This window comes from Solanum dulcamara, chromosome 9 (assembly GCF_947179165.1).
Source record: "Solanum dulcamara chromosome 9, daSolDulc1.2, whole genome shotgun sequence".
Lineage (NCBI taxonomy): Eukaryota > Viridiplantae > Streptophyta > Magnoliopsida > Solanales > Solanaceae > Solanum > Solanum dulcamara.
In genome coordinates, this window is record NC_077245.1 from 5,465,587 (window position 1) to 5,477,561 (window position 11,975).

At 29.1% G+C, this 11,975-nt stretch overlaps 1 protein-coding gene across 1 annotated transcript; it reads right to left on the reverse strand.

Annotated features, from left to right (window-relative positions):
* Positions 1-3,554: 3,554 nt before the first annotated feature.
* On the reverse strand, positions 3,555-11,730 carry LOC129903297 (serine carboxypeptidase-like 11). The gene is made up of 14 exons (XM_055978814.1): positions 11,532-11,730; positions 10,818-10,963; positions 9,925-10,001; positions 9,698-9,820; positions 8,925-9,027; positions 8,756-8,793; positions 8,551-8,649; positions 6,646-6,735; positions 6,406-6,552; positions 5,821-5,892; positions 5,191-5,318; positions 4,966-5,079; positions 3,926-3,971; positions 3,555-3,840 (listed from the first exon to the last, which is right to left on the reverse strand). The coding sequence occupies exons 1-14, from the start codon at positions 11,693-11,695 to the stop codon at positions 3,757-3,759; spliced, it is 1,431 nt and encodes a 476-aa protein (XP_055834789.1). The 5' UTR covers positions 11,696-11,730; the 3' UTR covers positions 3,555-3,756.
* Between the last annotated feature and the right edge of the window lie 245 nt (positions 11,731-11,975).

An 11,975-nucleotide genomic window follows, 5' to 3' on the forward strand; every position in this document is an offset into this window, starting at 1 on the left:
TTGTAGTGGAAATTTTGTAATTTCTTTCGAGGCCATTTTTGCATATGCTGCTGTGCTGATCTGTGCTTTCTGTTTTCTTTCAAATAGTTTTATCTTGGAGAAAGGTAAAGTAGCAAGTTTTCTATTGGCCACGGCTGGAATGCTTCAATTACTTCATGCAATAGTGAAAAAAAAATGATGCTTCTTGAAGGACTTCTTTTTGTTCTGGTGGTTCCTCTTCTTAGATTCGGTATCAAACTTGGACAGTCAAAACAGGCTATCAATTCTTTATTTTTGAAGTCATTTCCTTCGTGGACCGTAGGAGTTGAACAATCCACCAACTTATGGATTTATGTTGCTGATATTTTGCCATTTTTAGAGCTTATCATTTTAGCTTCTATACTTTACAAGAACATCAGACATAGTTCTAGTCATGACATATTCAAGTTTGTTATTATACCATATTTGTTTCTCTCTTATAGCTCTAGCTTGGACTTTAGATGGTAATTTATTTAGCTTATATACTTTTCTTCTGTCCTACTATCTGTGAACGAGTTCAGGTATCTTTGAAGATTAATGACAGTTATTTTGAAATTCTATTAATTTGCAGTATGAAGGTAGTAAATAAGTTTGTCAATTTTTTTGCATTATAAAATATATTATTTCAATCCATAAAAAATGAACCAAACCGATAAAATCGATAAAACCAAAACCTATAGAATTTATACTATAATGGTTTGGTTTGGTTTGAATATTAAAAAAAATAGTCTTAATTGGTTTGGTTTAGTTTTAGCCAAAAATTGAGTCAAACTGGACCATGAACACCCCTACTGACCTATCAAGTATTAGTAAATCTCATATTTAGCTGTTAATGCTCCAATTCGAGTTGATGTTCCGGTAGAACAATTAATTAATGCAAATGAGTCTAAATCACATTTAAAACGTGGTAGACCGATCGGTTCTAAAGATAAAAATCCTCAAAAAAGAAAAGGAGCAAACAATCAAGATGATCATGATATGAAAAAACCTGCTCAAGAAGAGCGAGGAGACATAACAATTGATAAGACCTTGGAAGAGGTTAAGGCGTCTGAAAATGATAAAAAAAAATTAATAAATTATGTCTTATCAGAAAAAATATGAAATCGAAATAATGTAATTATCGATAATAGTTTTAATTATAATGTTGTTATTTAAATAATGCAACAAAATGGAGATCTTGAATTAAAATCTGTCGATGAATGTAGATAGAGGAATGATGGGCCAAAATGGAAAGATGCAATTCAAGTTGAATTAGCTTTGCTTGAAAAACGCAAAGTTTTCGGATCGATAGTCAGAACACCAGAAGGTATAAAATCAGTGGAGTACAAATGGGTCTTTGTGCGAAAAAAATGAGAAAAATAAAGTCGTAAGATATAAAGCATGACTTGTGCCACAAGGATTTTTGCAAAAATACGACATTGATTATATAGAAACATATTCTCCTATGGTGGATGCAATCACTTTCAGGTATTTTATAAAGCTGGCAGTTCATGAAAAACTTGGCATGCATCTGATGGATGTTGTTACAGCCTATTTATATGGTTCTCTGGATAACAATTTTTTTATGAAAATTTCTGAAGGATTTAAAATGCCTGAAATATTTAAAGATTTTCGAGAAACTTGTTCAATCAAACTTCAAAATTTTTTATATGGGTTGAAACAATCAGGGCGAATGTGGTACAATCGTCTTAGCGAATATTTGCTAAAAGAAGAATATAAAAATGATCCAATATGCCCTTATGTCTTTATCAAAAGGTCTGAATCTGAATTTGTCATAATAGCCGTATATGTTGATGATTTGAATATCATCGAAACTCCTGAAGAACTTTTAAAGGCAGCAAAATGTCTAAAAAAGGAATTCGAAATGAAAGACCTCGGAAAGACAAAAAATTTTCTTGGTCTACAAATTGAACATTTTGCAAATGGGATATTTGTCCATCAATCAACATATACAGAAAAAAGTTTAAGGAGATTTTACATGGATAAAGCACACCCACTGAGTACCCCAATGGTTATGAGATTTCTTGCTATTAATAAAGATCCATTTCGATCTCATGAAAATGATGAAGAGCTTGTTGGTGCTGAAATACCATATCTCAGTACAATTGGTGCATTAATGTATCTTGCCAATAATTCTATACCAGATATAGCTTTCTCAGTAAACTTTTTAGCGAGATTTAGTTCTTCCACAACGCGAAGACATTGGAATGGAATTAAACATATATTCAGATACCTCCGAGGGACCACATATATGAGATTGTTTTACTTAAATGAATCCACGTCAGAATTGATTGGTTATGCAGATGCAAGATATTTTTCTGATCCCCATAAAGATCGATCGCATACGGGCTACTTATTTACATGTGGTGGTACAACTATATAATGACGTTCAACAAAGCAAACTATGGTTACCACTTCTTCAAATCATGCAGAAATAATAGTCATTCATGAATCAAGTCGAGAATGCGTTTGGTTAAGATTAATAACTCAACACATTCAAGAAACATGTGGCTTTTCTTTGAAAAGAGACTCTCCAACAATATTGTATGAAGACAATGGTGCATGTATATCTCAATTAAAGGGAGGATACATCAAAAGAGACAGAACAAAATATATTTCACCAAAAATCTTTTTTACCCATGATGTCCAAAAGAAAGGTGAAATAGATGTTCAACAAGTTCGTTCAAGTGATAATTTAGCAGACATGTTCACTAAGGCATTACCAGCTTCAACCTTTGAGAAATTGAGATACAAGATTAGAATGCGTCATCTTCGAGATATTAAATGATGTCTTCATCAGGAGGAGTATAATACGCGCTGCACTCTTTTTTTCTTAGTCTAGGTTTTGTCCAACTGAGTTTTCCTAGCAAGGTTTTTAATGAGGCAGCACTCAAGACATATTATCAGATCTGTGTACTCTTTTTTCTTCATTAGACTTTTTCCCATTGGATTTTTCCTAATAAGGTTTATCGAGGCACAATATCTATGGGGTTCAGAATAACTACTATGTATATTGTTTCTTGTAAAATTTTTAATGAGACACATTACACGTGGACATCCAAGGGGGAGTGTTTGGAAATAGCAAGTGGAAGTTCCACTTTATAAAGTGGGACCTACAAATGCAAATTGAATTTGGCTTTTCCTCCCACTTTTCTTTCCATTCCCCTTTGTCCCCATACGTTGTCCTTGGCTATAAATTGCGAGTTTCTGGCAATGAAAAAATATATACAGATACGTTTCATCTTCTACTCCTCTTTCTTTCTCTTACTCTCTTTTTCTTCTTAATTTGTTAAGTTAGTTTATTTTATAACAATTTCAACATTGCTGGCCTTGTTTTTGATTGGACTATATATATTTGAATTGAAGTTCTATAATTATGTGTTTGCGCCCACTATTTATTTATTTTTTTGATAACCGAAAAACAATGACAAAACACTTTTAGAACTTTTGAAAATCTATGACTAAGTTAATGTAATCCAATGGGATAATGTTAAAGTTTTATTAAATGAGGATTAAGAGGAGCAATAAAAGAAAAATATAGTTAAACGATCCACACTTTTGAAACTCCTTCAATATAGTTCAATTGCATATGTTCTGCCATGCACAATATTATGAGAGAATAATATGTCCGTAGACCTTATTCTTATCATGTAAAAATAAAAAAATTATTTTTCAATAAATTCTCGACTCAAATAAATATTTCTAACCAGGATCGATCGTGCTAATAGTTTCAATAGCTTATAAAGGATCATGAGATATCCATCTCTTGAACATATTAAAGCACTCTTCCCTTTTGTACTCAGCGGCTACGTGTCCTGCTCCCTGTTTTTTTTTTAAAAAGAAATAATTAACAAAAAATATGAACTTATTAAGAGGGGAAAACAAAACTCACATACAATAAACAAACCTTTACTGTTGCAAATGTCATCTTATTGGCATAAGATCTTGTATATCTACAAAAATGAATAAATAAAGAAACAAGTCAGATTTAGTATCTATGGTCATAAGGAAAAAAATTAAACTAATACTCTATTTATTTTAATTTGACACTAAATTTAATTTTTAAAAAATGATTTTAACTAAAAAATATATAGAATATACCAAAATATCTTAAATTTTGTAGTTTTAAACAAGTCACGCGAAAAATTATAACTAAAAAATTATCAAGAAAAAGAAAAAAGAAGAGGCATTCTCTATAAATAGACTAAGAGCCCGTTTGGACGGACTTAAAAAAAGTAACTTTTATGTATGAAGTGCTTTTGGAATTTTGAAGTGCTGAAAGTTATTTTTATAAATAAGAAGTTGAGTGTTTGGATAAAAATGCTTATGTTGAAAATAAGTGTTTGAATTTTAGGGTTAAAGAATAAAAAGGGTAGTTTGGGAATTTAGTTAAAGTATAAGGGATATAAAAATAATTTCCATGGTCAAACAAAATGACTTTAAGCACTTAGAAAAAAAAAGTTAGAAATCCTAACTTTTCATTTTTGACTGACTTTAAGAACTTTATGGCTTAAAGCTAGCATTGATAAACACGTCCAAAAACTAAAAAGAGGCTTATAAGTTGGTTTGACCAACTTAAAGCCCATCCAAACGGCCTCTAAAAGAGAAAGTGGAATAATGAAACTGTATCAACATATTTGATCAAGTTTTCAAACTCTACTTATTTTGAAAGTATTTTTTCAAGCAAATGTTTTAAAATAAATTATTTTTGAAGAATAGCATTTTATGTTTGTCTAAGCAATTTGAAAAGTATTTTGGTAATATTAGAGTAGTAATTTATATTTATGGTGAAAAGTTACTTTTAAAATTTTGAAAAACACCTCAATCTTCTAAAATAAATATTTTAAAAATAAAATAAACACTTTTGACGTCTGATTACTCAACCAAACGGGCTATAAATATCTTAACGAAATTCTAAAAGAACAATATATAAATGTAGAAAAATACCCTGCAACTTGACCATTAACTATCCATCGACGCCAATTTTCAACAATTGAATAATTCAGTGATTTAATCCATGCTTCTGTAGATTGAAATGGTACACCCATGTCATGATCACCACTGTTTCAACAACAAAAAATATAAATTTATTTAATCACAACTTTTTTATTTGTTTCAAGATTTAATAATATAAACAAACTAAAACTTTGATTAAGAATTATTATTTTTTACCTGTATATAAGTGATCGATAACCTTTAGAGCTATGATTTATATGATATGGAATACTATCCATAGAGGTAAATGTGTAGTATTTTTTAATACCATGTTGCTTGCATCTTGCCCAGTGATCTATAGTTCCCTGTTAAGAAATTAAAAGAAAATTAAGGAAAAATAATATCTACTTTTGGTAGTTATATGCCTCTTTAAGGTTTAATGATAATTTGAGAATAAATTATGTTTACTGATAATGTATATTTATTTTTCAAAACTTGTTCTATACCAATGTTACTTTTATGATGATCTAAGAATCAGACCGGGTACATTAACAAGTAAAATTACATTAATAATATTACAATTATGACTTTCTTTTCTGTTTATAAAACTTGAATTCATGACATATATTTTATTTGGTCAAGCTTTTGAAAGATATATTCTATAACAAATAGTGAGTTTCTCCCAAAAATAAGTGTTTCTTTTTTATTTACAAAATCATCCATACCAAAAATTCATATTTATCATTTTTTTCGCTATTTGACACTTGAAAGTATTTATTAGAAATAGTATTCAAATATAAATTACTAGTAATAAATATACTTTTTAAAATAATTTAATCAAACACAAATTGCTACGTAATCGCGAACCTTTCGAACATGGAGAGCTTTCAGGACTCGAGGGTCATTTGCCCAATGATTCGAGAGGTCGTGTCTATCAACCTGCAATAATGATAACATTTATTCTATATTTTTATCAAATCAATGGTAATATTACATTTGTTTTCACCACTCTTTTTTAATCTAATTATAGTCAATCAATGCATATTTTATTTTATTTTATTTCATTTGAGTAAATAGGTTATGAACTTTTTAAACTGTATTTTGCAAGTTTCATACTGAAATTATTAAATATTACTAGAACCCCCTTCTAGAACTATCATAAAAAAAAACTCCAGAGAAATATGACATGATACGTGAAAGCAGCTCCAAAAAATTTGAAGTGATAGTACACGTGTTCTCCCCTCCCCCAAAACAATCATCTTTTACAATTTTAATACCTAAATTATAAAGTGTTTTAGATAGTAACATAAATACCTAACAATTCAAGTATAAAACTCTGCAAAATAACGATAATTTAAAGAATTTTAACATATTCACTTTATTCATCACTTAATTATTATGAGATTTAGTGTAAACACTGAACGGGTAAATTTTTACTCTAGATAAACTTACAAGCCTTCCATAACAAGTGGATGAGATGCCACTCTCTTCAAGAGATCTTCTTCTCCTTCGAAATGTAGATGGAAATGGCATTCTCAATTCAGTTTCTGATCCACACAAGGGTTCTAAAATATGTTGATCATTAATATTGATCAACAGCTACAAAATTTGCAAATTCAACAAATTAATTACTAATACCACAATTAATTAAGGAAATCTGAAATAATCATTGTACTTAAGAAATTTATTAACCTCGTCCAAAATATCCCGATCTTGTGTGCATTGAGCATTAGTGGGAGCAAAGTCCTCTCTATATTCTCCTTTACAATTTTGCACCATTGACTGTTATCGAAAAATATTAATATTGTAATTTCGGTAAAAGCTAAAAGTGTAAAGGAAAAAAAAGTTGGAAGATGAAAATTAAGACCATAATATTATTTACAGTTTGCCCAAACTTTTAAAATTTGTTTAATTCGAAAAATAGTTTTTGTCAAAAGTGAAAAAACACTTTAATAGTGTTTGGCTAATCAAATCGAAAAATACTTTTGTCTATATCAAAGCATCAATACTCCCTCTATTCATATTTACTTGTCCATTATACTAAATATAGATGTCCAACAATATCTGTTCAATTTATGAAATCAAGAGATAATTTTAATTTAATTCCTAATTTAACCTTATCATTAATTAGTAATCTTTTTCCAATTATATTTTTCAAGATATTGTATTTATTATATTCAAAGAGTGCTATAATAAAATTACTTTTTTATTTATAATTTCTTAAGAATTATGCAAAGTCAATAATAAATAAGTAATGATAAATAAGTAATGATAGACGGAGGGAGTATTGTAGAAAGGGACTTTGTAATTAAGGATTGTTTAGCAAGTGACAGAGATACCAAATTTTACAGCACAAATTTTTTTAAGCGTAAACAAGTGACAAAAATTAACTTTAGCTGCCTTCTGCAATTTATAATAAGCAAATAAGTAATGGCCAGCATGTATAAAACGTTGATTTGTGATAATGGTTTAAATCTTTGAGTTGACCAAACATTAGTATAATTAAATACATCGCTTTAAAGGCAGCGATGTATGATTTGGAAAGCAAAATTGGTTAAAAATTGTTGTAAATCGCTACACTTGTAGCGACGTATTATTAAAAAAATGGTGCAAAAGCGATGTATTAAAAAAATATATGTCGTTAATTATTTTTTTTACGAAATTGATGTTGTAGCAGCGATCTGTCCCTTTTGATTTTTTCAAAAAAAAGTGGTCCTTTATGAATTTTTGTAGAAAAAAGTAGCCCTTTTAGCTCGGAACTCCTCAAAATCATTTCTATCCGTATTATATTACTTGGTTTATGTTAACCTGATACTACTATATATTGTTATTCAATACTAATGATAGTACGGAGGAAAAGTAATAATAATATTACAGTAAAACCTCGATAAAATAATATTCGATAAAGTAATAATCTCGCTAAATGAATAATTTTCTCCGGTTCCGACTTGGGCCAGTTATATTAAAATAATATTCTCGCTAAATGCATTAGATGATAATTAAAAATAAAATATTAAAGGCCCAGAAAAAATATAAATTAATAATTATTAAAATACATCAAGAATTTATATATATTTAATCAGTCAATAATACTAGACCAATAACTATTGGTTAAAGATGATTTTTGTACGCCTTTCAAATGATGAGAAGACATTATACTTGGATTATGATTTTTAAACATCTAGCTTTTCCTTTTATAGTTAACATAAAATCTCTTCATATTCTATATATACATGAATACAATTAGAAATATTAAAGTTCACTAAATTCGTTTAACTTTCCTAGATTTAAATAATAAATATGCAAAGACTACACTTTTTAGTTTCGTAGATTTAAACTTTTGAAATTCTTAGTTCAAATTATTTTTCTTTCTTATGACACATACTGCAAAATATTCTCTAAAATAATAAATATTTATTTATCGATAAATAAATATTTTATGCATTTATCGATAAAGTAATAATCTCGATAAATGAATATTTTTTTCCGGTCCCAAATATATGTATTTATACAGATTTTACTGTACTATCTTGATTTGCTAAAATAAATAAGTAAAATAAAATATTTATTTTTGATATAGCGGTCAAGTAAAGTTACCTGATAAAGATCTTTAGGAATGATTCCCATGCCAAGAAGAAATGGAATCATAAAATTTTTTTCTTCAGGAAACGTCAAAGGATTTCCGAGTATATAACCCTAAAATTAACCAAAACAACTGAGATTAGATTAAGGTGTTACGTTAATTACACAACTAATATAAAAAAGATTAAGAAAAGAATTATGAACATATTAAAATAGAAACCTTAAGGTTAATCAAAGGCTTGTTGCCTGCTTCAATTCCTACAATTAAGATCATGTAACTCTTAAGTATATGGACAAACAATGCTACTAATAAACTGTAAAATAACTTGAAAGCTATGTAATTAGATACATAAAATTAGGATTATATGAAGTTAATTAGTAATAATTACCATCTGATATCAGTTGGACAACACGTGGAATAACAATGCCGGAATATGAATCTCCGCCCAAATAAAAATTATTTGAACTAAATTCTGGATGATCAACCAACCACTGCAATTAATTAATGATTTAATAAGTCAATTAAAAAGTAATGGTTAGAAACAAAAATGATTTAAGGGCATAAGGGCAAATATACCCTCAACTTTGCAATTTAGAGCAGATTTATTTCTTTTTTAAAAAATGATTCATATATACCATTATCGTCTAACAAATGGTGCATATATTTCTTCGTCATTTAACAAATGATATAGATTTACCCTTTTCGTTAATAGACTAAATTAAAAAAAATAATCTGAAAATTGGTTTTTAAATTCCAAAAAATGTCACTTGGTTTAAAAAAATTACCTCATCCATTTTTTATGCACCAAAACCCGACTTAATTAAAAAAAAACAACAAATTTTCATCTATTTAGACCCGATCAAAATCCATTCTAAGACTGAGTAGAAGAGGAATTTATTCGTTTTGTCTATTTGGGTCGGGTCTAGAGATTTAAAAAAGGGGGTGAGATAATTTTTGAAAGTCACGTGATATTTTTGAAATTTAAGAACTAGTATTATAATTTTTCTTAATTAAATATAGATATGTTAACGAAAAAGGTAAATATGCACCATATGTTAGACGGAAGGAATATAGATGCATCATTTTTTTTTAACGAGGAATATATCTACTCTAAATTATATATGTATTAAAGCTACACACTTGTATCAAATTATTACATACCTTAAGTAAGAATTCATAGACGTGCGTACATGCATCAACATCAATGACATGCATTGCTTCTGGTGTTGTTGCATAAGAAAATCCAGTATTTACAGGTTGCTCTAAGAAAATTATGTTTGCAACCTAATAATTTTAGAAAATAATCTCACAATTAAATATAATTCAAATTAAATTTACCTTAAAACTATTTAAAGATATACAAGAATCATAGATGTAATAAGTATTACCTTGGTCCAGGAGTATGGAGTCAGTTCAAGTGTTGGTAGGCTCCCATTGTACTTTTTTTGTGTGTAATATATTGGCCCTTGCATTATTAGGATTTAGGCAAATAAATTCATGCAACATTAATCAACAACCTTTGGTAGAATTATTAGCAATAATCATATAATTAATTGCATCAAAGTTCCAACATAATAAATACATGTAGTCCAATGGAAATGCTTGCATCAAACATTAATAATTTCAAAGGAGTACTGATCATACCGGTTTCATCTTAACCAATTATTTTGAGGTAGAACATAAATTTATATTAATAAAAATTCATGAAAATTTTACTTCCTCTATTTAAATTTAGGACATAAATTAAACACCACTTTTCACTTTTTCCTTTCTAGTTATTCTCAAACTATTTTTGAAAATATAAATAATTTAAAGTAAAAAAAAGGGCAGCCCGGTGCACTAAGGCTCCCGCTATGCGCAGGGTCCGGGGAAGGGCCTGACCACAAGGGTCTATTGTACGCAGCCTTACCTTGCATTTCTGCCAGAGGCTGTTTCCAAGGCTTGAACCCGTGACCTCCTGGTCATAAATAGGAACAATTAACTCTCTTAAAATTACCACAATGAAGGGCAAAAATGAAAGAAATTTTCAATAATTCTCTTAAACTTTGAACAATTCACCTATTTTGAATTATGAAAAAAGACCCAACTATTCACTTACTTTGAAATGGAGGGAGTAACAAATAGTAGATATAAATCCATAACTTTAAAAATACAATAAATTCATTAATAAGAATCTTTAAAGATTTTATTTTTTCTTGAAACTAGTTATTTATGTTAAGAATCTTAAAGATTAAACCCATAAAACTTAAATTCGCCTTTTAGAAGATTTAATTATACTTACCAATTTCATAGACAACTCCATTGAAAGAAGAGCAACCAGGTCCCCCAGTGAGCCACAATATAAGAGGGTCATTTTCAGGATCTGATTCTGATTTAATAAAATAATAGAATAGCTGGTGTTTCTCTTCTTTACCCACACCTACATACCTGAATCATGTAAATATTTAGTTGTCATTATATCCAACTTAACCTTTTTTGTTAGTGGATTTTTAATAATTTTATATAAATTTTTTTATTGATTTATCGGTTCAATTTTGATTTTTTAATATTGAGTAAACCGATAACTCAAGATTAAGTAATCCATAAATTTAGTTATTGATTTAGCATATTTAAAAATTAAAAATCGATAAATTAAATCAAAGAATAAATAAAATCAAGCTGAACTGGTGCACACCCTACGAGTGCCCCAATTTTAGTGCATAAATTCGCCCCTGACTGGTCCACAGTACAATTGACTGTTTCTCTAGATTTGCTGAGCACTTGGGATATTTAGGTGGATCCCATGTATATGCTAGATCTATTGTCTTTTCTTGTAATGTGAGAGCTAAAGTTGGGGTTCGAGCTCTAGATTGTAGAACCGTTGTGACCCGTTCTGACACAAGCAAATTGAATTTTGACCCGTTTGTTGTGTTGTCTCACCCAGTGATGTTATGCTTATTTGGGTGATTAATACAATAGTTAATTAGCAAAGAGTGAAAATAAGAAAGAAACTAACCCGGTTTCAAGATGAAAAGGAAGAGGACCTTCAAATCCGGGAAGAAATTTAACTGTTGCAGCAGCTTGCACTTGCAGGGGACTTATTTGTATGACTAATAATAGAACCAGAAGAAGATGAAGAAACATATTGGAGCTAATTAGGGAATATTTCGATTTCTCCATTGATGCTTTAATATTTTTTGAGTAATGGATGGGATCTTATACTGTCACGGCACCAAACACATTATTAATGAAATGTTTTCCAAAAGACGTAAATATCCCTCTACTGATGACTATTTCTGGAACGATATAAAATAGCTGCACATGCTGCCCACCAGAATCTTGTCGTCATTCCAAAATGATTGGTGAGAAACTGAACATAAAAGTACTCATAAAAAATAATTTAATTTCATGATTTTAAATCACATGTAATTTCAAATTTCAAATTTTCCAATCCAAAAAA